The sequence below is a fragment of the Eptatretus burgeri genome, chromosome 2, assembly GCF_056783735.1.
Source record: "Eptatretus burgeri isolate ZD-2024b chromosome 2, Ebu_testis_v1, whole genome shotgun sequence".
Lineage (NCBI taxonomy): Eukaryota > Metazoa > Chordata > Myxini > Myxiniformes > Myxinidae > Eptatretus > Eptatretus burgeri.
In genome coordinates this window covers 115,777,663-115,801,926 of record NC_140962.1, presented here as the reverse complement: position 1 = coordinate 115,801,926, position 24,264 = coordinate 115,777,663, and the positions used below count along the sequence as shown (strand labels likewise).

At 44.5% G+C, this 24,264-nt stretch overlaps 1 protein-coding gene across 10 annotated transcripts in view; it reads left to right on the top strand.

The window, feature by feature from the left end:
• LOC147032889 (single-stranded DNA-binding protein 2-like) overlaps positions 1–24,264 on the top strand; it is a 151,443-nt gene that overhangs the window by 86,109 nt on the left and 41,070 nt on the right. For all 10 annotated transcript variants that reach the window (XM_085870870.1, XM_085870869.1, XM_085870868.1 and 7 more), the window contains exons 7-8: positions 22,129–22,188; positions 22,281–22,347. In XM_085870870.1, coding sequence (XP_085726996.1) covers positions 22,129–22,188; positions 22,281–22,347 — 127 coding nt within the window. The remainder of the gene's footprint in view (positions 1–22,128; positions 22,189–22,280; positions 22,348–24,264) is intronic.

The window sequence follows — 24,264 nt, the reverse complement described above, 5'->3', positions numbered from 1 at the left end:
GGGGAAAAGGATTCATACCGATTGGCAAGACAGAGGGACCGAGCTGGGAAGGATGTGCTGCAGGTTAGGGTGATAAAGGACGTAAATGGGAATGTGCTGACGAGCGAGGAGAGTGTGTTGAGAAGGTGGATGGAGTACTTTGAGGAGCTGATGAATGAAGAAAATGAGAGAGAGAGAAGGTTGGAAGAGGTGGAGATAGTGAATCAGGAAGTGGGGTGGATCAGTGAGGATGAAGTGAGGACTGCTATGAAGAGGATGAAAAGTGGAAAGGCGGTTGGCCCAGATGACATACCAGTGGAGGCATGGAAGTGCTTAGGAGAGATGGCAGTGGGGTTGTTAACCAGATTGTTTAATAAAATCTTGGAAAGTGAGAGGATGCCGGAGGAGTGGAGATTAAATGTACTGGTTCCGATTTTCAAGAATAAGGGTGATGTGCAGAGCTGTGGAAATTACAGAGGGATAAAGTTGTTAAGCCACACCATGAAGTTGTGGGAAAGAGTCGTGGAAGCTCGGTTGAGAAGAGAGGTGACGATTTGTGAGCAGCAATATGGGTTTATGCCAGGAAAGAGCACCACTGATGTGATGTTTGCTTTGAGAATGTTGATGGAAAAGTATAGGGAAGACCAGAAGGAGTTACATTGTGTTTGTGGATTTAGAGAAAGCTTATGATAGGGTGCCAAGAGAGGAGTTGTGGCATTGGATGAGGAAGTTGGGAGTGGTGGAGAAGTATGTGAGGATTGTGCAGGATATGTATGGAGGACAGTGTGACAGCGGGGAGGTGTGCGGTAGGAATGACGGACCGGTTTAAGGTAAAAGTGGGATTGCACCAAGGATCAACTCTGAGCCCTTTCCTGTTTGCAATGGTGATGGACAGGTTCACGGACGAGATCAGACTGGAGTCTCCATGGACTATGATGTTCGCGGATGACATCATGATCTGTAGGGAGAGTAGGGAGCAGGCTGAGGCGAGCCTTGAGAGGTGGAGGTAGGCACTGGAGAGAAGGGGAATGATAGTCAGTCGGAGTAAGACGGAGTACATGTGCGTAAATGATAGGGAGGGTGGTGGTATGGTGCGGTTGCAAGGAGTTGAGGTGGGGAAGGTGGATGGGTTTTAAATGCTTGGGATCAACTGTCCAAAGTAACGGAGAGTGTGGGAGAGAAGTGAAAAAGAGAGTGCAGGCAGGATGGAGTGGGTGGAGAAGAGTTGCAAGAGTGATTTGTGACAGAAGGGAAGCTGCAAGAGTTAAGGGGAAAGTATATAAGATGGTAGTGAGACCAGCTATGTTGTATGGTTTGGAGGTGGTGGCGCTAACAAAAAGACAGGAAGTGGAGCTGGAGATGGCAGAGTTAAAGATGCTGCGATTCTCGTTGGGAGTGACGATTATGGACAGGATAAGGAATGAGTATATTAGAGGGACTGCGCAGGTAGGACGGTTTGGAGACAAAGTGAGAGGCGAGATTGAGATGGTTTGGACATGTGCACAGGAGGGAAGCGGAGTATATCGGGAGAAGGATGCTGAAGATGGAGCCACCAGGCAGGAGGAGAAGAGGAAGGCCAAAGAAGAGGTTCATGGATGCGGTGAGGGCGGACATGCGGGTGGTTGGAGTGTTAATGGAAGATGTGGAGGATAGAGCGAAATGGAGACGGTTGATCCGCTGTGGTGACCCCGAACGGGAGCAGCCAAAAGAAGAAGAAGAAGATATACATACATACATACAAACATACATATATCATAATGTCGAGTGATGACAAAACTCGGTAGATGAGTTGGTTAGGTGACAAGGACAAGCGGATTAGATTTTTGTTTAGATCTTGCCTATCAATGAGATATAAAACATGAACTGTTCAACTTGGCAGAAGCATGTGCTCCACCGAGTGCCGTTCTACTTTGTGCTGTTTTGCCAAGTGCCGCTCTCTGAGTGATTTTTCATTATCTTGCCAAAACGAAGTTTTTGCAAGATATGTTAGTCAGCTTGTGTTTTTTTTTTATCTTGCCAAAACGAAGTTTTTGCAAGATATGTTGGTCAGCTTGTATGTTTTTTTTATTTATTTATTAATTTTTTTGTTTGTTTGTTTGTTTGTCTGTAATCACGTATAAAAAATTCTGCAGAGCACAGTTATCATTGGACATTTTTGTAACTTCGCATATCAGAGGCCTATAGAGGTCCCTTTCAGTGCACAAAATTTTGAATGTCAAGGTCAAAGGTCAAGGTCACTTTGTCGCAAATCAGGGGAGTCGACGAAACCCTTATTTTTTGAGTAATTTTGATTGGATCGTCTTCAAACTTCATGGGAATATAGTTCATGGTCTGGCGCTCAGCTGATTCATTTTTGGTGGCGATTGGCCTTGACCTTCATATGTTTGTTTGTTTTTTTGGTCTGTAATCACGTATAAATCACTCTGCAGAGCACAGTTATCATTGGAAATTTTTGTAACTTCGCATATCAGAGGCCTATAGAGGTCCCTTTCAGCGCATAAAATTTTGAAGGTCAAGGTCAAAGGTCAAGGTCACTTCGTCGCAAATCAGGGGAGTAGACGAAACCCTTATTTTTTGAGTAATTTTGATCGGATCGTCTTCAAACTTCATGGGAATATAGTTCATGGTCTGGCGCTCAGCTGATTAATTTTTGGTGGCGATTGGCCTTGACCTTCATGGTTAGCGCCGAAGGTCAAACATATTTGACCCCAAGGTCAAATTTTCAAGTTTTAGGAACCATATCGTGTTGTACCTCAAATTGAACACCTCGATGAGTGCTTTCTAGCTATGTCAAGCTTGAGACATTATGACGTCATTTGGTGACATTATGAGGCAAAAGCATATTTTTCATGGTTACTCTGTAGAACGATTCTCATCGGAATCTCTCGTAGGCAGATATTCCTCAAGGAGTCGCTCCTGGTGGATAGCGGCTCTGTTCACCTCAGTGTGACCTTAAAGAAGTCACATGTGGTCACCTTTTGGCAAGATATGGGTCACCCTGCGGGTGACATTGACTTTTTTACTTACGAAATCTAAAGATTTCGTAAGTATATTGATGCCTTCCGTTTCTGTTTGTTACTTACGAAATCTAAAGATTTCGTAAGTATATTGATGACTTCCGTTTCTGTTTGTTTGTTTGTTTGTAGGCACGATAACTCGAGAACAGAAGAAGCTTCCAATGTCAAATTACACCACGTGATTCAGGACGGTGATGGCTAGTGCTGATTAGATTTTGGTCAAAATCGGTCAAAGGTCAAGGTCACAGTGAGGTCAAATATTCGATTTTTGATGGTTTGGTACAGATAACTCGAGAACGGAAGAAGGTACCAATGTCAAATTACACCACCTGATTCAGGAGGGTGATGGCTAGTGCTGATTAGATGTTGGTCAAAATCGGTCAAAGGTCATGGTCACAGTGAGGTCAAACATTCGATTTTTGATGGTTTGGAACAGAATCATCGGAGAAACTTCTGGTTTGCGTCGCTACCTTCTCTTGAGACAGCTTTTATTCGACAAGGTCAGAGGTCAAGTTGACAATTTCATAAGTACCAGTCAATGACTGCTTGTTTGTTTGTTTGTTAGTTTGTTACTTACGAAATCTAAACATTTCGTACGTATATTGATGCCTTCCGTTTCTGTTTTTTGTTTGTTACTTTCGAAATCTAAAGATTTCGTAAGTATATTGATGCCTTCCGTTTCTGTTTGTTTGTTTGTTTGTTTGTTTGTTTGTTTGTTTGTTTGTAGGCACGATAACTCGAGAACGGAAGAAGCTACCAATGTCAAATTACACCAGGTGATTCACGAGGGTGATGGCTAGTGCTGATTAGATTTTGGTCAAAATCGGTCAAAGGTCAAGGTCACAGTGAGGTCAAACATAATTCCGTAAATTCATGTGGAGAAATGGAGTATTTTTGCTTCGCTCGATGTTACGAGTTCGTTTTAACTTCGATTTTAATTTTGTCTTCGGTTTTTGCGATCGCTTCGGACGCTTAAAACTCGTTTGTCGAAATTCTGGTGAAAATCGGATGTTTTGGAGACGTTTTAAGATTGTATAAAAAATATTTCACTCGACGCGTCACGGGTCGTCCCATGATGCAGTGCGCTCGAGCAGACGCGTCGTTGAGTCACGTAAAGGTATAATTGCGTGGAGAAATGGAGATTTTTGCTTCGCTCGACGTTACGAGTTCGTTTTAACTTTGATTTTAATTTTGTCTTCGGTTTTTGCGATCGCTTCGGACGCTTAAAACTCGGTTGTCGAAATTCTGGTAAAAATCGGATGTTTTGGAGACGTTTTCAGATTGTATAAAAAATATTTCACTCGACGCGTCACGGGTCGTCCCATGATGCAGTGCGCTCTAGCAGACGCGTCGTTGAGTTTCGTTAAGGTATAATATAATCGCGTGGAGAAATGGAGATTTTTGCTTCGGTCGACGTTACGATTTTTGATGGTTTGATACAGAATCATCGTAGAAACTTCTGGTTTGCGTCGCTACCTTCTCTCGAGATAGCTTTTATTAGACAAGGTCAGAGGTGAAGTTGACGATTTCGTAAGTACCAGTCTATGACTGGTTGTTTGTTTATTTGTCCGCACAGAACTTTTGTGTTTTTCTTCGCAACTGCTTGTCGGATTGAGACAAATTTTTCACCATTGGTGTGAATGCTGATGTAGAATGCTTTAATGATAATTATGATGTCATAGGTCACATGGTGTGGCAGCCATATTGGAAAAATGGGAAAACTTTGGAACCCCATATCTCTGAAACTGCACCAAGGAAAAAATTCAAACTTGGCATATAGCAAGTACTCCTCATGGGGAATGAGTGTGATTTTTTTTTTGACATCATAGGTGCCCTCGTTATGATGTCATTGCATATGTAAAACGCCCCGTCCGATTAGTATGAAAAATTTTGAGGGTCATCTGGTCCACATAAAATGGTCCACAGAAAAAAAATTTGATGTCATCATCACGTGATTCGGTAGCCATATTGTTAAAAAAAAAAACTTCAAAAATCTTCCTCTTTGAAGTGGCTGAACAGATAAAGGCGAAACTTTACACGTCCGACTGCCTATGCATGAGGAATAAAAGGCTCACACATATGATGTCATTGGTCACATGGTTTGGCAGCCATGTTGGATTTACCGCAAAACCTATGAAAATCTTCTCCAGAATGGCTGGGCAGATCCAGGGGAAACTTCACACAAATCTTCCCCAAGCCATGGGTGTATCAGTTTGTTAAGGAATAATTGATAGGTCACATGGTTTGGCAGCCACATTGGATTGAACAAAAATATTAAATAATGTTTTCTCTGTAACAGCTTAATCAGTCGATGTAAAACTTCACATTTATGATGAAGTAGTGATGGGGAATATATGTTTTAAATATAAACTTTATCGGATTCATGGGCTGGCTGCTCGAATTATTTAATTTTCTGATATGGGTTCTTTTTGTTTTTTAAGTGGCAGTTCTAATTATGTCTCATTAATTACATAACACATCAGTACATAAATGCCACACAAAATAAGTTGTGGCGAGGGATTGCTCTTTTTCTTGTTTTCTTACACATTGTTTCAAAATTCCTCGGGATACCTCCCTCGTGCATTTACCGAGTAACACAAGAAATTCATAAATATCACAGGTATTCACATGTTATGTACGGTTGAGGTTACTTGCCATGAAATGACATGAATATGTTGAAAGTTTTTTTTTTAAGTTGTAAACTCCAATTGAAATATTTTTGAACCTAAGTACCATTATTAAACGACTCGCTGTAATCCATGAATGAAAGGGAATGTGATATTGAACAAAATGAACTGTAAATTTACTGGGCTTAATTATGTGCTTATCCTTAAAAAAAAAAAAATAAAAAAAAATTGGCAATGGAAATTAATCTGTTAAATGAAAGTCCATGCTATTTCATGTGGACACTCGATTGGCATATGGGTATTCCTCCTTTTAACACAGTAGTTGCTTTCAGATAATTTACCACATTCGCTGAAAAGGTGTAAAACAAAGGTAATTTTCCGAGAAGAAATAATGTAATTGGTGAAGTGTGTCAGGAAGTGGGTGGTTGGGGAAGAACAAAAGTAATTTTCCCATAAGAAACTGGAATGGCACTCAGTAGATCACATGCCTCCGCCAGGCTGAACAGTTTGCGTTTTGTATCCCACTGATAGGCCAGATCTGCATCTGGATATTAACCAAAATCAAATCAGCTTGTTCTTGTCACCTATGCAACTCATCCATCAAGTTTTGTCATTATCCGTCCACAACTTTTTGAAATATCGTAGTATATATTGTTACGGATCCAGGGTTCGGGGTGCAACGAGGGGAAGCACTCGGATCCCTCCTGAACGCCTGGTCCTGAGGCCGCCAGGGACAGATAACTATGCCTACCGGCGGGTTGCCAAGCAACCACGAACACTGATTGGCACTGCCAATCCTGGCAGGGTTACATTACCTCATGTGATACCTTACCTCTGGATGGCCGAGTCAATTGGGGTCTCGTGTGCACACTCAGATTACTGCTGGGTGGTACAGTGAGTATGCGCTGGCTAACAAAGCAAATCAGGTGGGGTACAACTTCCCGTCAAACTATACTTGTGCACTGTCTGACCAATAAAGGAAAAGACAACCGAGACAGATTGGAAATAACAACAAATAATTATTTATTACACACACACAAGCAAGAAAGCAAAAGGTACATAAGAGCAGGTTTAACCAAAACACGTATTCGAATTCAATCTTACTTACACAAAAGACTTGGCCATCATTCACTCAGGGGAGAAGAATTAAACAATAAGAACTTGAAAATACAAGAAAAGTAAAGTATGGAGAAAAGAAAAGCAGAGTCTTTTCTTTTCTCCCTCACCTCACACAGCCCGACAGCTGTGCAAGCCACAAATGTACAAGAGAATACGGAGGAATATGGATGGGGAAGATGGGCAATGGCGATGTGCATGATGGGACACACAGCCGCATCCCCGAGGTACCCATACCCGGTAGGCGAGTTCTCTCTGGCGTCCCAGATATGCCATCTCGATATACGAATCACCCTCCTCTGCTTCTTCCTCCTCAGGCCCCTGTCGATTAAGTGCTGTATTCATCCTCCTTGTCCTTCGTGGCTGATAGGATTGAGACCGCAGGACGACGCTCGTGGAAGGAGTGTTCTTTTACCACAGAAGCTTGACACCAACTGCTCATGAAATCTTTCTTTCTTCACCCTCATACGCTTTTTTCCCCTTCGCTCATGAGCTGCTCCTTCCTCAGCCTTCTGCATCTGAGCCTTCTGCTCATAAGCTCTTTTCTTTTCTCCCTCAAACTTTCTATGTCTCTGAGCATTCTGCTTATGAGCTCTTTTCGGCCTCTCACGAGCTCTCTTCGACCCGGCTCATGCGAGTCTTCCCCATCCGCTTCTCCTTTATATTTTTTCACAACACTTTTTTTCTTTTTTCCCCTTCTCTCACAAGTCTTCTCCATCCCTCATTGGTCCACAGCCGACAGGGGTGGGTCCACGACGTGGCTTGTGGAAAATGCCACGTCATTTTGAGGAAACGCTCGGTTCAGCACTTGCCCCATTCACGTGCCCAAGGCCATGATGGAAGCCCCCGCCCCTTCCCTCGCGTGCAAGCATTCACCCGTACAGTCCTGCACTGTATCACGCCTGCGATAAGTGCCGCACCTCGTGCCACGAACATGCACGCGAAAATGCAGTGAAAATGGAGAGGAACTCTGCCGGACCGATGGACGACAGAATGGCCTCGGAGCCAAAGGTAAGACTGATGGCGTGAAGGAGGGATTGTTGAAAGGATGTGTGGTGATGAGGTGGTTATTGATGGATTGAGAAAAGCAGGGGGGGGTGGAATGGACAGATGGTGTGAGCCGTGAGGAGGAATGATTGAAAGTTACAGAGGGGAAGGGGGGAGACATTACACTGGGAAAATACAACCTAGCCAACACATGCCCCCTGAACAACCCTTCAACAAAGGACCAAGGACTATCGACACAAAGACTAACGAAATGACTCATCTTGGGGCCCAACGTGTCCATGTATGCTGTCCTCCTGGAGTAACTTTTCCAAAACCATAACATTATTGTTGTTGGCCCTATCTCTTACTTGTGATAAAAAAAAATCACTGAGAAAATGATAGAATTATTTGATCTGGATCTGGATTAGGACCTTCACCAAAATATAATCAATTCGTCCTTGTCAAACACCCAACCTGTCCATAACTTTTTGAGATATTGGTTCACGAAAAAATATTTTCATGAAAAAAATAAGTGACCACTATATTCGTTATTGTTGTGTGTATGTCTGTATGTCTGTCTGTCTGTCTGTCTGTCTGTCTGTCTGTCCCGAGCATAGCTCCGTGGGTTTTGGTCCGATCCTGACAAAATTTTGGTGGGAGGTTTACATCATGATCTTGTTGTGTTTTCCTGAAAATGGGCATAGTGCGCCCATTATGGGCGGAGCCAAGCCCAAAAAACGTGTTTTTAGGGGGTAGCCGATTTCAATTTGCATCTTCTCCTCGGGGGTTTGTCGAATCTGACAGGGGTTTCGGTATTTGGTTAGCCCAATGGCACCTGCATAGCCCCACGGAGCTCGATTTTTTTCATTTCCGTCACAAGGTCACGAACTTAGAAAATTGCGAATTGTGTTTTTAGGGGGTTGTCGATTTCAATTTGCATCTTCTCCTAGGGGGTTTGTCGAATCTGGCAGGGGTTTTCGGTATTTGGTTAGCCCAATAGCACCTGCATAGCCCCACGGAGCTCGATTTTTTTTTTCATTTTCGTCCCAAGGTCAAGGTCACAAGGTTACGAACTTAGAAAATTGCGATTTTGACATAAAAATCCATCTTCTCCAAGGGGTTTGTCGAATCTGGCAGTAGTTTCGGTATTTGGTTAGCCCAATGGCACCTGCATAGCCCCACGGAGCTCGAGTTTTCATTTTCGTGTCAAGGTCTCAAGGTCACAAGGTCACGAACTTCGAAAATTTCGCATTTTGACATAAAAATCATACGACCGCCCAAACTTTGAGAGCTAGGATGACGATTTTTTATGCATAATCTTGAGGTCATTCCCCACCTAAAGTCTTGAAACCATTTTGCTCTATCTCAAACACCTTGCCCGTGGCGCCCCCTTAAAGTTTGTTTTTACGCTGATTTCATCAAAGTATGGATAATCCGATGAGTGCGAAATGCCATATAGCCTATATGACGTTATATTGTTCCTGGAATGTTCCAGAGGAAGTTTTGCACCAAAGGTCATCCTTGACCTTTGACCTTTAAAGGTCACAAAGGTCAAATTTTCAAAGTTGTGGGAATCGAACCGGGTTTTCGACCTTCTTCGACGAACTAAGTCCAATATAGCACGTATCCTGTTACCTTATTTTAATATCCACAACATTGTTTTGTGACCTTTAAAGGTTATGCAAAGGTCAAATTTTTAATGTTGTTGAACGAAACCGGGTTTTCGACATTTTGCAGCTATTAACCTGTCACTCTTACCACATCATGTTGATCATTTTTATAACTTGGTCAAACATTATCACATTGTCTCATCCTTGACTTCTGAAACAATCTACATCGTCAAATACCGCTCGTTAGCCATAGTCGTCTTCAGACTTGTACTTTATAATCGTTTTTGGCCCATCACTCAATGGTGAAGAATTGCTGAAAATTTTATTGGATCCATATCTTCACCAAAATCAAATCGATTAGGCCTTGTCACATACCAACTTGTCCATCCCGGACTAGTTCAGTCAGTGCGAAGCGAAGGCTGGGTGATTTGCCCGCAGTTGCATATTAACAAAAATTTGCCTGCCTATTTAAAAAATGGTCCTAAATTCATCAACCTCTTTATAACCAAATGGCGTAAAACGAAAGTGCATTATGTGAGAAATTGCTGCACATAAAACAGTTGCAGAATATCTACACTAATAAAAGGCCGTGTGTGTGTGTGTCTGTGTCTGTGTCTGTGTCTGTGTCTGTGTCTGTGTCTGTGTCTGTGTCTGTGTGTGTGTGTGTGTGTGTGTGTGTGTCTGTGTGTGTGTCTGTGTGTGTGTGTGTCTGTGTGTGTGTCTGTGTGTGTGTGTGTGTGTGTGTGTGTGTGTGTGTGTGTGTGTGTGTGTGTGTTTCAGTGTGTCTCCTCCATAACCCCAAAACTATAAAACTTAGCAGCCTGAAACTTTGCATGCATACTAATACAACTCCAAGGAAGTGCCAGAGTGAAAATTGGGTCATTGGGTTAATTAAAACACCCATTTTGAAGATAATTAACGGCCTTATTTAATTATATCCTTCATCAGGTGATTAACGGCCACCTCGCTGTCTGGGGTCTTAAGGCGTTTCCTGGGTAACCTTGCTGGGGTCTGAAGCTGCCATGTTTTTTGTCCTGCTCAACCTTGACTTGACTTGGAACAGGCTGAAACAATTTCTTAATGATAAAGTTTTTTTTTCACTTTCCTCACTTATATTATCGAATGCCTGTTCATCATAGCTACGAATCGCTGGGTACTTTGCAATGCTTATAAATTCCCGGAGACGTCAGCGTTTGTTTTATTTCATTTCCGCACATGCGATTGCCACGAGTATCTCTTAAACTAGGAAGGATTACAAAATTTAAGCTCCAGAATCGAACTTTCAAGCAGTTCGGACTCCTAGAAAAGTGTTCATTTGTCAAATTCAGGTGTCTCCAGGAGGTGTATGTTGAATATTGTTCCGGCTGTGGAAATTTGCAAACCACCATTCAGGTCCCGTAGGTGAGATATCTCTTAAGTACATGTGTAGTTAGCCCAAACCCATTGTATAGAGGGAATTTATGTGATCCATCCGGGCTGCGACGCTTTGAGTTAGTCGTTTTTCTTTTTCTATCTTTTATTTCAAACAAACAGCATCTCAACAACCACGCCATCCCCACCACAGCGCCAACCATACTACAACAACACCACTACCTTCGCCTTTACCTTCACAACTTCATCCCACATCATCGCTTCTACGGCCATTCCCGCACCACCTGTGAACACTGAACGTCGGGCTGTCTCGGGCCCGTTCGGCGATTGGTGCTGAACGCACGGAGCCGCGAGTGCGAATGGCGGCCTTTCCGAGGGGAAAATTCGGATCAGAAACGCTTCACGCCCACTTCCCCTCCGTCCAATGGGCGAACGCGAGGCGGCTTGGCCCCGCCTCCAAGCGCGCATAGGTGAAGTCCGTTTATGCAAATATGTGGATCCAGGGAGGTTCACGCCCCTTTTTGCCCGACCAATGGCTGAACAGAGGGTGGCGTGGCCCCGCCTCCAATCGCGTTTTGATCCGCATATTTGCATATCGGCTTCTCCTGCTGGCTATAAAGGCGCGAGAATTACCAGGTCGAGGAGAGTTGCTTTTGGAGACTAGGAGCGTCGCGTTGGTGAAGTTGAGTCAAGTGCGCGCGGTGGAGCTGCAGGCAAGGGAGCTCTGGTCCGAGGCAAGGAGGACGGCGGTCGGCGACGAGGTTGCGGTGTGGGGGATCGCTCGTCTCGTCACGGGACCCAAGCCACCCAGGCACTCCCTCCCCCAGGGCATCAACAATTTCCCCTTCCCCCCCCCCCCGCGCTGAGATAGTCCAAAAGGGGGCCCCGTTCCTCCCCCACCCCAAACGTGGTGCCAACAAGCACGCCAGGGGCCCGGAGTCGGGGCACAGCGGCGCAGACACTTTGCGGCTTGCCCGCCAACGCGTCACGAGGACGCGGGTAAGACCTCCCCGGTCTCGCGGACCTGGCCACTCCTCTAGGTCCCGTGCACATTTGGCCTATGGGCCTGTCTGCCTCCTTGTCTGTGAGGGTGGCTTCTTTCTTTTGCTTTTGTGTAAATGTGTGTTGGCGCCGTCTGTGAAGTAATACTGTGTAAGTGTTGCCGTGTGTACGCGTTAGTCGGTTGTATTACATTTGCTTTTTGTACATTCTGTATGGCTGTATATACGTGCTTTCCGTGTGCTGCAGAATAAAATACTTGCTTGTTGAACTGTGCCCGTTTCGCTTCGTCTTTTCTCCATTTGAATCTCTATCTTGCATCACGTAAGGGGTTCGTAGTGGGTGCAACATCCCGGTAATTAATCTGAACCGTCCAGGTCGACGATAACACCGCTCGGTTATCCCAATAGTACGGAACGGGCCGCCCAAGCGGCTCCTGTCCGGAGTCGACCTGTGGCGAGGTACGATCGCCCGGTTTACCATCCGCGTGGGTACTTAGGTAGGTCGAGTTTGGCGAACAACCCTATCCTACGCGGGTGGCCGATTTGGCACGATTGTGGTGAGGTCGAAAGGCCCACCCGTGACTAGCTCCCGGCGTTGGTCCGAGAGGGTCATGATAGAATTGTCCGTCCGGTGGGCGACGTGCCGTGATTCGAGTTACAAAGCGGTGTCATGTAAAAGCGGTGTCATGTCACGCCGGCGGGCGCGGATTTGCAACAATATGATGGTTAAGTGATTGCCAATTGCGTGCCAAGGAAGCCGTTTCTTATCAACCGTTTCATTGGAGTGCTTGCTTGAGTGCTTCAGGCACTTGGCAAGCACTCTTGAAGGTGCTTGGTTGTTCGTTTCGGGGAAAAGTGACCGTACTTTCTGTCTCGCATCAATTTCAATCTCACTTCATGTGTTTCCGCCTTTGTTGGGTCCTGCAGTGCAATGTGGTGTGTGCCTCGGGACGTCTCATCCACTGATAATGTGCAATTTCATTTTTACATGACACCGCTTTGTTTAACCTTTTTGTGTGATCTCCTTTTGTAAACCACCTCTCACTTCAACATTGATTTGTATAAAAAGGCAACAAGGTCCATCCGACCAGGTGTTCGCCATGTTTGTTCTAGCTGTAAAGGCATAGAATATAGATGGACATTTTGTGTTCTGTGGCTTGATACATTCTTGAATTGAATTTTGCTAATTACCCACTTTAAATCCTCTTTCGAAGAACGCTGTTTCAAGGTAAATCTTTGTGTTTGTCGTTTTTATTCCCCGCCACATGGCGGAAGGGGGATATTGTTGTCACCTGGATCGTCCGTCCGGCTGTCCGTCCATCCGTCTGTCCGGCTGGCTGGCTGGGCGTCAACATTTATAGCTGTGAGTGCGATAACTCATAAACTGTTCACCATATCGATTTGAAATTTGGGTCACACATGTACCACCTGAAAAGGAAGAACCTGATTGATTTTGGGCGTGGCCAGATCCAAGATGGCCGACTGGGGTGGCCATCTTGAAAACAAGATGGCCGACGGGGGGCCATCTTGAAAAAAATGTTTTTTTTAATAAATGGAAAACCGCTTATCTGATTTCAATTATTTTTCAATGGCGGGGGATTCCCCATCTCTGATGGTATATTTTTATTTACTTGATGTGTGTGTGTACATTTACACGTGTGTGTGGACATACATAAACTTTATTACCACAATGGCATTTGGCAATGGTGTGTGTGTGTGTGTGTGTGTGTGTGTGTGTGTGTGTGTGTGTGTGTGTGTGTGTGTGTGTTATTGGTTCCCAGGTCTCAGTGTGTGTGTGTGTGTGTGTGTGTGTGTGTGTGTGTGTGTGTGTGTGTGTGTGTGTGTCATTGGTTGGTATCTTCATATGCAAGTTTCAGAATGTGGAACGGAGTCCTCCTTGGGTGAGCTTTAAGTATCCACCTTTATTTTGGTAAGGGGTTACGATTAATGGACCAAGCTGTGAAGTTTTCTGTTCTCAAAGTTTTGTGCCGAGGGCTCTCTTCAGGATCGTTACTGAACCCAGGACAGCTTCCAACTGTAGTTTGTTTGTAGTGATATTCCCAGGGATGGGTTTTAATATCTCTCTGAGGTTATTCTTCATCATTCCCGTAGCTCCAACTATCACTAGTACAACTTTGGCATTCTTCAGTTTCCAGGATATTTTCTCTTTATTCTTGAGGTCTTGGTTTTTGGTCATTTTTTTGATTTCTGCATCGTTTAGGCCTAAGTCACATTTGCTCTACGGCGAGGATATGGCGACCGTACGCCCTCTGAATTGACAGAAACGTGTGGCGGCCGCAGAGTTTCTGAGGTGGCCTCAGGGCGGCCCAACGCCGTATGGATATATTTTACATGCCGTAAGGTCACCATGGAATTATAACGCGGAGTTATAACTTTTTTCATTTATACGTTCGCCGTAGCAATTCGACAAGCCGAAAAAAAAAAAAAACTGGTAAAATAAAATTATAACCAATTCGTTACCGTCCGTCTGGCCGCACGTTCGCCTTCGGGCCCCCCTGCGGTCGCCTTGCGGGCACCTTGCGTCTGCCTTGAAAATTCTATGGCCGCCGCAGGAACGCCCTAAGGTCACCGTGCGACATCAAATCAAAGACCGTACGGCAACCCCACGTCTTCGGTTTCTACAATTTATAAATACGCCGTGCAGCTCTCCGAAAAATAAAAACATATGTGACTGCTACATTATGTGACCGTGGAAATACTGCGGCCGCCGTATAATTGCTAGTGGCCGTAGATTTTGGAGACCCCACGGCCGCCATGGCAAATGTGACCTTGGCCTTAGTCAAAAATCCCTTTTATTAACACCTAGCTAAGCAATGCCTTCTCTCTTTTTTGTACCCAAGTATGATGTCTGATGGCAATGCTTTGTTTTCGATGTTCACGCCTGATGGGATCATTCGGTCATACGTCAGCAGTACTTCCATGTTTTCAATCCGTGTTTTTGGTTAATGTTCCCACAAATTTTCTGGAACTGGGATATAAATATTTTTGCCAATATGCCAGCGGTTAACTTTACAAACTCTGTTGTGTTGTATGTACAGCTGTTCTTGCATGAGGTTTTTATCCCCCGCCGCGTGGCAGAAGGGGGATATTGTTGTCACCCAGGTCGTCCGGCTGTCCGTCCGTCCGGGCGTCAACATTTATAGCTGTGAGTGCGATAACTCATAAACTGTTCGCCATATCGATTTGAAATTTGGTTCACATATGTACCACATGAAAAGGAAGAACCCTATTGACTTTGGGCGTGGCCGGATCCAAGATGGCCGACTGGGGCGGCCATCTTGAAAAAAATGTTTTTGTAATAAATGGAAAACCGCTAATCTGATTTCAATTATTTTTGGTTACTACGTTCCTCACCCCTGGGGAACTTTTTCGAGATGATGACCAAATGGTGTCTTGTTTCCAATTCACCTCCCTCATTATCTGGAATATGTATGACCTTTTTCATTCAATGGCAGGGGATTCCCCATTTCTGATCGTATATTTTTATTTGTGTTCGGTCGTGAAACATAACATATCACTCTCTTTGCTAATGCAACCTCCACCCCTCACCCATCCTTTTTTTTTCCTCCTCTCCCCACCCACTCACTCTCTCTGTCCCCATCGAGAAAAATGCAGCATTATCCTCCCACACCTCTGTGTGTCTCTCTCTCTCCATCTCTCTTTTTCTCTCACACCCTCCCTCCCGCAGTGGATAGCAATGTTTTGTGAGGCGTCGCTCTTTTCTCCTCCACCCCCTTCCTCACTCTTCACCCACTCCTCGCTTCCCCTTCTTCACCCACTCCTCGCTTCTTCTTCACCAACTCCTCGTTTTCCCTTTCTCCTTCCCCTCCCCCTCTCTCTTCTCCCCCTCTCTCTTCTCTCCCTCTTTTCTCTCCCCTCTCTCCCCTCTTCCCTGTCCTGTCCCTCTCCCTATGAACAGAAGAAATTTCAAAGGGGCCCTATATAGTATGCATGCATCGCATTGCTGGAGGTCCCTCAATATGTTTAGAGGTCCCACGAGGTGTTCTACTGTACATGAAATTTAAAGAAATCTGTAGCAAGATAAACGTTTAAAAGAAAGAAATTACACATTTGTGTGTTGGAAGCCAAAGCAGTACCCAGGGCACGAAACTCCATCCCTTCCCTCTCTTTCTCCCCCTCTCCCCATTGCAGGAAGAGCTTTCAAAGGGGTCATATATAGTATTTCAAAAGCTTTTCTTACAATGTAACTTTCTCTTCTCATCCCCTTTCCACTCTGTCCATCCTCTCCTCCCTATCCTCTCCCCCAATCTCATCCCCTACACTCTTGCAACCCCCCCCACTTTCCCCTCCCCTCTTCCCTCTCTCCCTCCCCTCTCCCTTCACCCCCTAACGTCCCCATTGTCTACCTCTGGACAACATCATTGTCCAGAGGTGGTTGGTTTCCGTGTGGCCTGTGAGTTCTACTCTGTTTAATTTTGCTTCTGGAGTTCTGGTGTTCCTTTTCTAATTACCTCTGCCACTGAAGGTGAAGGAGGTTATGTTTTCACCCCTTTCTGTCTGTCTGTTTGTTTGTTTGTGTACAGAATATCTCAAATAGTTGTGGACGGATCCGCATGAAATTTTGTGGACAGGTTGGGTGTGTGACAAGGACGAACTGATTAGATTTTGGTGAAGATCCGGATCTGGATCCGACTACTAGAATTTCTTAAATGATTCTTCACCATTGAGAGCGAGAAACAATATTTCGCACAATATCTCAAAAAGTTATGGACGGATTCGGCCGAAGCTTGGTGGTGGACATGCTGGGGGTGTGACAAGGAAGAATTGATTCAATTTTGGTGAAGATCCAAATCCAGTTCTGGATCTGATAATTTTTAATGTGATTCTTCATCATTGAGAGATAGGACTAAACTAATATATAACACGATATCTCAAAAAGTTGTGGGCGGATTCGGATGAAACTTGGGTGAATCATCCAGACAGACGCTCAAGGACTGCCCGAGATGTGACGACCCACCATGCTTGGCAGGGTCTATGGATATGGGTCACCATGGACTCATGGTTGTGGCTGCCACCAGAGGACCAAACCTGTTATCTGTGGAAAGTTATGTTGCCAAGTTGAATGCAAGGAAAGTACAAGGTCCCTGGTGGCCATGTATAACCTTCTGCAGATAGTCCTTTGTGATTGGATGAGTCCTTTGCTTGGGGAAAAAGTTCTGTGTTGATTTGGTAAGGGATAAAGGGAAAGACTGGTATTGAACAACCTTCCCAGTGTACATTTGGAGTGTGTTAAAATTGTTAACATCCTCCCACTTGTTGACTCACCAAACGTTGCAAGTGAATAATGTAGGTGAGTCATGCAACTGTTGCATTCCTGAAGATTTGAAAGAGGGTGGGGCCATGAAATTTGAATTGCATGGATGTTAAAAATTGAGGTTGTATGTTTACACTGCAGGCCAATTCCACCATAACTGACGTAACATTTAGACCAATTTCTGAGTAATTTTATCAAAATTTCTATGTAATGGGAAGTCTTTAAATTAAAATGTTTTGCTCATATTGTAAGTGGGTACAGGCTCATCAAATATGCCAAAACTTGCTGGATTCCAAGATTCCATATCTTTTGTAATCAAAATTCAAATCGTCGTAACTGACGTAACAAGAAATATCACCCCCCATGGGGTATCCCAAAAACATGGTCTAATTCTCTGAATTGGAGGCAACTGATCATCAATGGCAGGGACAGTGCTATTATAATGTTATCGAGCAACATACAGCCATCAACTTAAATTGATCAATACCTGCTGTGGAGCGTCATGTGACATTGGTCACGAACTTACGTAACAACAGAACGTAACTGACGTAACTCCTGCGACGAACTTTAAATTTCAGATTACTGTATGATTACTATATGATCATAAACACGACCTGACTTAAACAAATTAATAAGTAAACGAAATTCACTACATAATCCTCTTCCTGGTGCATAACTGGGCATCTGCTCACTGTTTGACAGTAGATTCGAGGCCAACAAAATGTGTTTTGAACTAATAAACGTGTGCAAGAAATCCAAACAGCGTAGAAAAAGATTGAATCAAACAACTTGAGGCAAACTAGCAATCAAAAGTTATATCCTCTCAAAAGTGCTCTTTATGTCCTCCAGGGAGGGGACTTTGAATGCTACCACCCCTTGTAGAGCAACCGGTCCGTAGAAAATGACAGATTCGTGGACAGTGTCAAGGTCATCGGCTGCGGGCCACTTGAAAGATATAACCCCCCCCACTGTGGCCTGGTGCAAAAACTTCATGTCCCAGAAACCATCACAGTCACTTCTCCTGAGGGTGCGGCCAATATAAAATCGATCGATGAAGTCGACGGCATAGTATGCCTCCGATTTGATAACCACTTTCTACACATTGTCGAGGGATGGCACATCTAGGGCCGCTACCGACTGAGATGGCGTGGTTGGTGAGACTACCGACTGAGATGGCGTGGGCAGTGGGACTACCGACTGAGATGGCTTGGGTGGTGGAACTGCCTCGATGGCTGGTTGTGCGCGACTTGATTCGGCGGCGAACGGACTAACAATCTCCACTTGCAGCGAGCCCGGAGAGTCAGCATCAGGATAGAAAAAATGATGGGCTCTCAACTGTGGGATGGTGGTGGACTTATGGTGATCCCATAGTTCATCAAGCTGCGTTTTCACCTCTGCCACCTCGCTTGCAGGCACATACACGACAGTCACATTCGGACACGCCTCCTTCGCGACTTCTGCAATTTAAGCAGCGTTACCAACGACAGTTCTGCCTTGTAGGGTTCTCCTCCAGACTGCTCGCTTTACTGTCCCACCTACACCATCAACAGGCCCTTTACCATGCGCAGTGCCGAAGAAAGACCAGTCTACCTTCTCCAACTCCTCGTGCATTTTTGAAGGCCAATTCAGGAGACTCAGGGTGAACCGGTTTTAAAATTGGCTTCCTGTGCCATCGGTGAACATGTGCAGGTGTTTGATTCTTCCATCAGAATTAGCCAGTTCGAAGATTTTCCGGTTGAATGTAGCCACTGCATATTTGTCATGGTGAAGTTCGTCACTTACCATCACGAATGATTTAGTACCATCCGTGGTATTTAGGACTGCGGTGAAGTGTCACACCAGTAGACACCCAGTGTGCTGACATAACCTCGTTCTGCTGTTTGATGTTATAGTTTTCGGAGAAGTCCTCCTGCAACAGCGCCTCCCCTTCCGTCAGCTGCCCCTTCAGTACCTTTATCGCTTGCAACTGGGTTTTAGCTAAGAAGACATGTCTCCTCATGACACCAAACTGCTCCACCAGTGCTGCCTTTGCTTCACCCAGTGATGAAGCCACGATCTCCTTCCGATATTGATCGTTCCACTGCTCGTACTCAATGACAGTTTCACCACGTTCACCTATACTGAACAGATCATCAACTACCATGCTGAATTCTTTGCAGTTATCACACTCCCCTGTATAACAATCCATGTGCCAGCCACACGCGGTCAGTTCAATCAATGTTTCTGCAGGGTGGTACATTTGGAAGATGTTTCCGGATGCCATTGAGGAGCAGTTCAAAGTTTTCGTGGTATTGGCAGCAACAAACGTTTTGGTCTTTTTCGGACACTGACACTACGTTCGCTGGGCGTAACGCCGCAAACTTTGACTTTTCCATTTTAAGATTCGGGTATTCTTTCTTCAACTGCTTGAATGCCTCCATGACAGTCATAATAAAGGTCTTCTTCTGCCTCTTTATCTGTTTTCCATCCCTCTTTATGGTAATGCAGTCTCTCTTTCCAGGCTGCTGCCAAGATATCTCATCACTGAGATAGAATGCGCGGACGATCTCTTCTGTCTCTGCCATCACTGGGTTCGGGCGTTTTGGCTGGCCTTGTTTAGCAATTAGGCCAAACCTTTTGGCTAGTCTCTTCGCTATGCAGACCTGCCTTCGTGGACTCCCAGGCAGAGCGTTCCCCACGCGTTTCATAGCTTTCCGCAGACTCTGAGCTGAAGGAAAGTTTTTTTTGAGGGCGTACTAGGATTGTTCAATTGAGTCGCTGCTTCCTTCCTCCGGGCTCCCATTTTCTGCATGCGGAGTTTGGCGCTGGCATTCTGCTGCTGCTTTTTCTTCTCATCCCATTTTTCCCGACTTCTCCTCTGCTGGGTGGCGTTCTTGCTGATCGCCAAACTGCATTTTTCATCAGTCATATTAGCACGGTATTTTTTCATGCGTTCTTTAGCAGATTTCGCCATCTGAAACCAATGGGAGCAGATTTAGCGGTGTCAATGCACATACTCTTCTACGTAACTGAGGTAACTTCTTCATGTTACGTCAGTTACAGTCATAATTGTTACGTCGGTTACGCTGATAAAATTCAGACTTGATATGTTACATGGGCCCCACTATGCTTAAGGGACATCATATAGTCCCTTGTAAGAGAATAAAACATTTCACCGGACTACCATTTCTGTGGCGATGTAAAAAAGAAAAATATCGAAATTTCGTAACTGATGTAACACAAATCAGACATAAGTTTTTGGAACCCACGTTGTGTCTACTGGTAAATTATATCATGGAATTCACTGATATTCCTGCTTTATTCAAAACACAGAATGGATGTATTGCACAGATAAAATATGCTTATTATGGAAGATAAAAGAAGACAGATTTACCTCTCACCTGGTATCGAATTTCGCGCAAAAACAAGATGGCCACCAAATCACGTGACAGCAGGATTGCAGCAAAATGCAAATCAATTTTGAAAACTAGGATAAAATATCCTGTTCAATGCCATAAAATTTTGGTAAATGATTAACTTTTATTTTTTGGTGCTAGGGTAACATTTTACGTGGAATTGACCTGCATGAGTTGCAGCCTCAGCTTTCACAGCTTCTTCTAATATATTGTTTAAGATAATTAGAATAAGAGTGTTAAAGTGCCAAGACCAGTTGTTGAATGCCATTGTCGGGGAGCCTGAGTGCCCTTGAGCCAAAGATCCAGGGTTTGAGGCTGTGTTAAGTTTCTCAGGAGAGGTCTGTAATTAGTTATAAGGCTAAATAGCACCTACTGAATGTGTGTCCACTTAGTTTTTAGGGATGGAACCATACATTAAGAACATGTGTTTATTGATGATTGTCTGGTGCAAAGCTCACTTAAGGGGACAAGCCTTGTCAATTTCAGATTTTAGGGTAAGATTTTGTATTATGTTCCCAGTGTTTAACTGGGTGAGAGGGAGGTAGCCTGGGCGTCTGCCACATCGACGTTGCACACCATGGCAGAAGAGGAAGAAGCACCATCTGCGCTGGTGTTTATTGAAAGAGACAGACACCCCAGAATAGAGGCTTTTGATTGGAGGGACTGAGGCGATGCGCTGTAGGTCCATGTTGCTTGGAGGCCCTCACAACCATTGGTTCAGGGTAGGCACGTTCATTGGTCGAGGCTGTTATGCTCTGGCACAGCACATCATTGGCTGGCACCCTGCAAATGCGAAAGACGTCTTGAGGGTGAATAAAGGGCAGGGGCAGGCTTAGATAGGCATGTGGGGGTTCAGCGTTTGTGTCTTCTCATCTGTACCGAATCTCTGCCCTTGGACGCTGACGAACCTCTCTGTGCTCTATTCTTGTTTCTTCTGGGATATCCTGCCCTCACACAAACTACTGCTTGCCTTTCAATCTGTCTTTTTCCATAATCCTGCAACTTGCACGGTTCTGTGTGAATGTTTATTGTGTGTGTGGGCCCATAATTGGGTTTAGTTTCTTAATCAAAATATAAAATAAAAAATTCCCCCCAATTGTGTTTTCTATTGTCCTTCAACTGGGATTTTGTGATGTCTGTTCTGTGTTCAAAGAAATTATTGATTTATTTATCCGAGGTTGCGTGTGCCACGTGTTCCGGCCATCTTTCGCGCTCTGATGATTCGGTTAATTGAAAACTCCCGGAGAATAAATTAATTGGGATAATCCCCTTGGTTTGCTGAGACTTTTGTTTTTCTATTAGACACACATGAGATTAGAGGGCCATGCACAACCACTCTGGTGATGTGCCATTCAAATTTAGCCTAAAGCTGGCTATCTGCAGGATTATAATTCCCAGCGTGTACAGTTACCATCTCTAATCGCTTGCTATTCTGGGTAGGGGCCATACACAATCATGTCACATGACAGTATGTTGGATCCTACTGAAGAATCCTTTACCCTGATTGTTTACATTCATCAACTGTGCCATGCATAGGTATAAATGGGCTGTTAAAGAAGAGTCGCCAAGAGTGATCAGGTCATACAGCCATAGCAGAAAGCTAAATTCGCAATTTATAAAAGTGAAATAACTCGGTAAAATATAAATGAAGAGCCGTGATCAGTGGAAACATTAATCGTTGGGGTGATCTTCATCGTCTGGTGGGTTTGTTGTGTGGTGTTCCTCTTAGGCATTCATGTCTCCTCGCTTCGCAGGCGTTCCACGGGGGCCACATCGAATGCCCAGCCAGGTACAATACGATCCACGATAAACTCCGCACATTGTGGAATACGACTGTACACATCTATTCGACTGTGCTTAACCTTGTTGTCTTAATAACAGAGCCTTGGAGGAATGCCAGGGACACAACCTCTCATGCCAAATGCTATGGATCACACTCGCCAACCAGGTCAGTTTTCATGGCTCTTAACCATCTCGGAATTGTTTTTATGTGCACAGGGAAATAATGACAACTTCTTTGGCATGTCATTGAAAGAGCTGCCAGAAAACATCCCCCAGTTTTTTGTATGCTTTCTGTGGGATTTTGTTTTTGGAAATGTCATGAAAATGTACACCTCCCGTTGGCCCCAAAATACAGAATTGCCAATTTTTCGGTTCTTGGAGCCAATGTACTGGTTCTCCCTCATTTAACACATCTGGGTGAGTATTTAATGTAAGAAAAGATAATTGGATGAAAGTTCCCAATTGTTTCTTGATATTATTGTATGATGTATTCTGCTTTCTTGGAAGTAATTCAGTATTATTGAAGAGTGAATCTTACAGTTATAACAGTACCGTCCCCATAGCCTGCAAGAGATCAAAGAAGAACTGGAGAATACAATTTCAAGATTCAAGTCAAAGTTTTATTGTTGACATTCATTTTGCCAGTAAATGTACTACAAACTGGAAAGTAACTGAATCTGTGAAGTGGCGAGGGCATGCCCATGCTTGAAGTGCAGTGTATTTCAAATATTGGCAGAGTACCTGCCCTATGGGTGATTTTGTTCCAAGCATGCAACACGTTTTTCTGATGCATACCTTTATTTGGGCAGTATATAGGCAACTGACAGCTCTGAATTGGCAAAAAAACCAACAACCCGGGTTACTTGCATGAAGCAAAAACATACCTCCTACTTAGAATTCAAAACACCTCGCTGCACTGGAAAATGTGTGGATAGGAATACTGAACTGTAAATGCTGGAGACTTGTAATACCCTCCTCCAGCTGCAGGAAGTGCTTCATGATGCACATTTCCATAGAGAATTTGTATTCTCCCCCTACCCCTCCTCCACCCCCCCCCCACACACCCGAAGACCACTGGAAAAGATTTTTTAAAAGTTAAAAAAACACCCTCATATATTAATCTGGGTCATGCTGATCCTATGTAAAAGTCTGGATGTAATCAGCTCAGAACTGCAGGTGGAGTCGAGCAACAAACACACACAAACACTGTTCCATTTAATGTGTCAAGGATTCCGCATTCAAACTGTTCATTCAACAACATCAAACTGCAAATATGATCTGCGAAATCAAAGTCAATGATGTTGACATTCCCAAATGATGAATCACAACTTGATCTCTCTGACATCCCCCCCCCCCCCCCCAAGAATCCAGCCAGTGCAAGTGCTGAAAAGTTTGTGTGTGTGTGTGTGTGTGTGTGTGTGTGTGTGTGTGTGTGTGTGTGTGTGTGTGTGTGTGTGTGTGTGTGTGTGTGTGTGTGTGTGTGTGTGTGTGTGTGTGTGTGTGTGTGTGTGTGTGTGGCAGTACACAAACCTGACAAACTCCAGTATCAACTGGAAATAAATCGGAGGTGGAACCAACACATGTCACAGCACTCTCAGTACCTCAGAATATAATTCAGAAATCAGATTGATCAGTTTTGGTGGCACCCACGAAGATCGAGAATCCTCCAGAGGGCATCCTGATTCACTGAATCGAACGCTTTGTGGAGATCAACAAAGGCTACAAGCAGCCCCTTCCAAAACTCTCGTCTGTGTTCGGTGAGGACCCGAAGGGCAATGATACGGTCAATCGTTGACCTTTTTGTGTAAAGTTGCCTGGCACTGAGAGCAGCATCACCCCTCGGTCGTTCTTGTCGTCCTGGCAATCATCATTCCGTTTCTAGAGAGGGACAAACTGCATGCAACGACACGAGTACAGCATTTACACCAGCCTTGAGAAGTTCAGCATGGATGCTACAGATCCCAGGAGCTTTACCCCTTTCAACTGGTTCACCGCAGCCTGTGTTTCCACAAACGAAAGTGGTTTACAGTTGATTGGAGGGTCACGAATTGGGATAGTTACACCCCTGACATCCAACTCAACA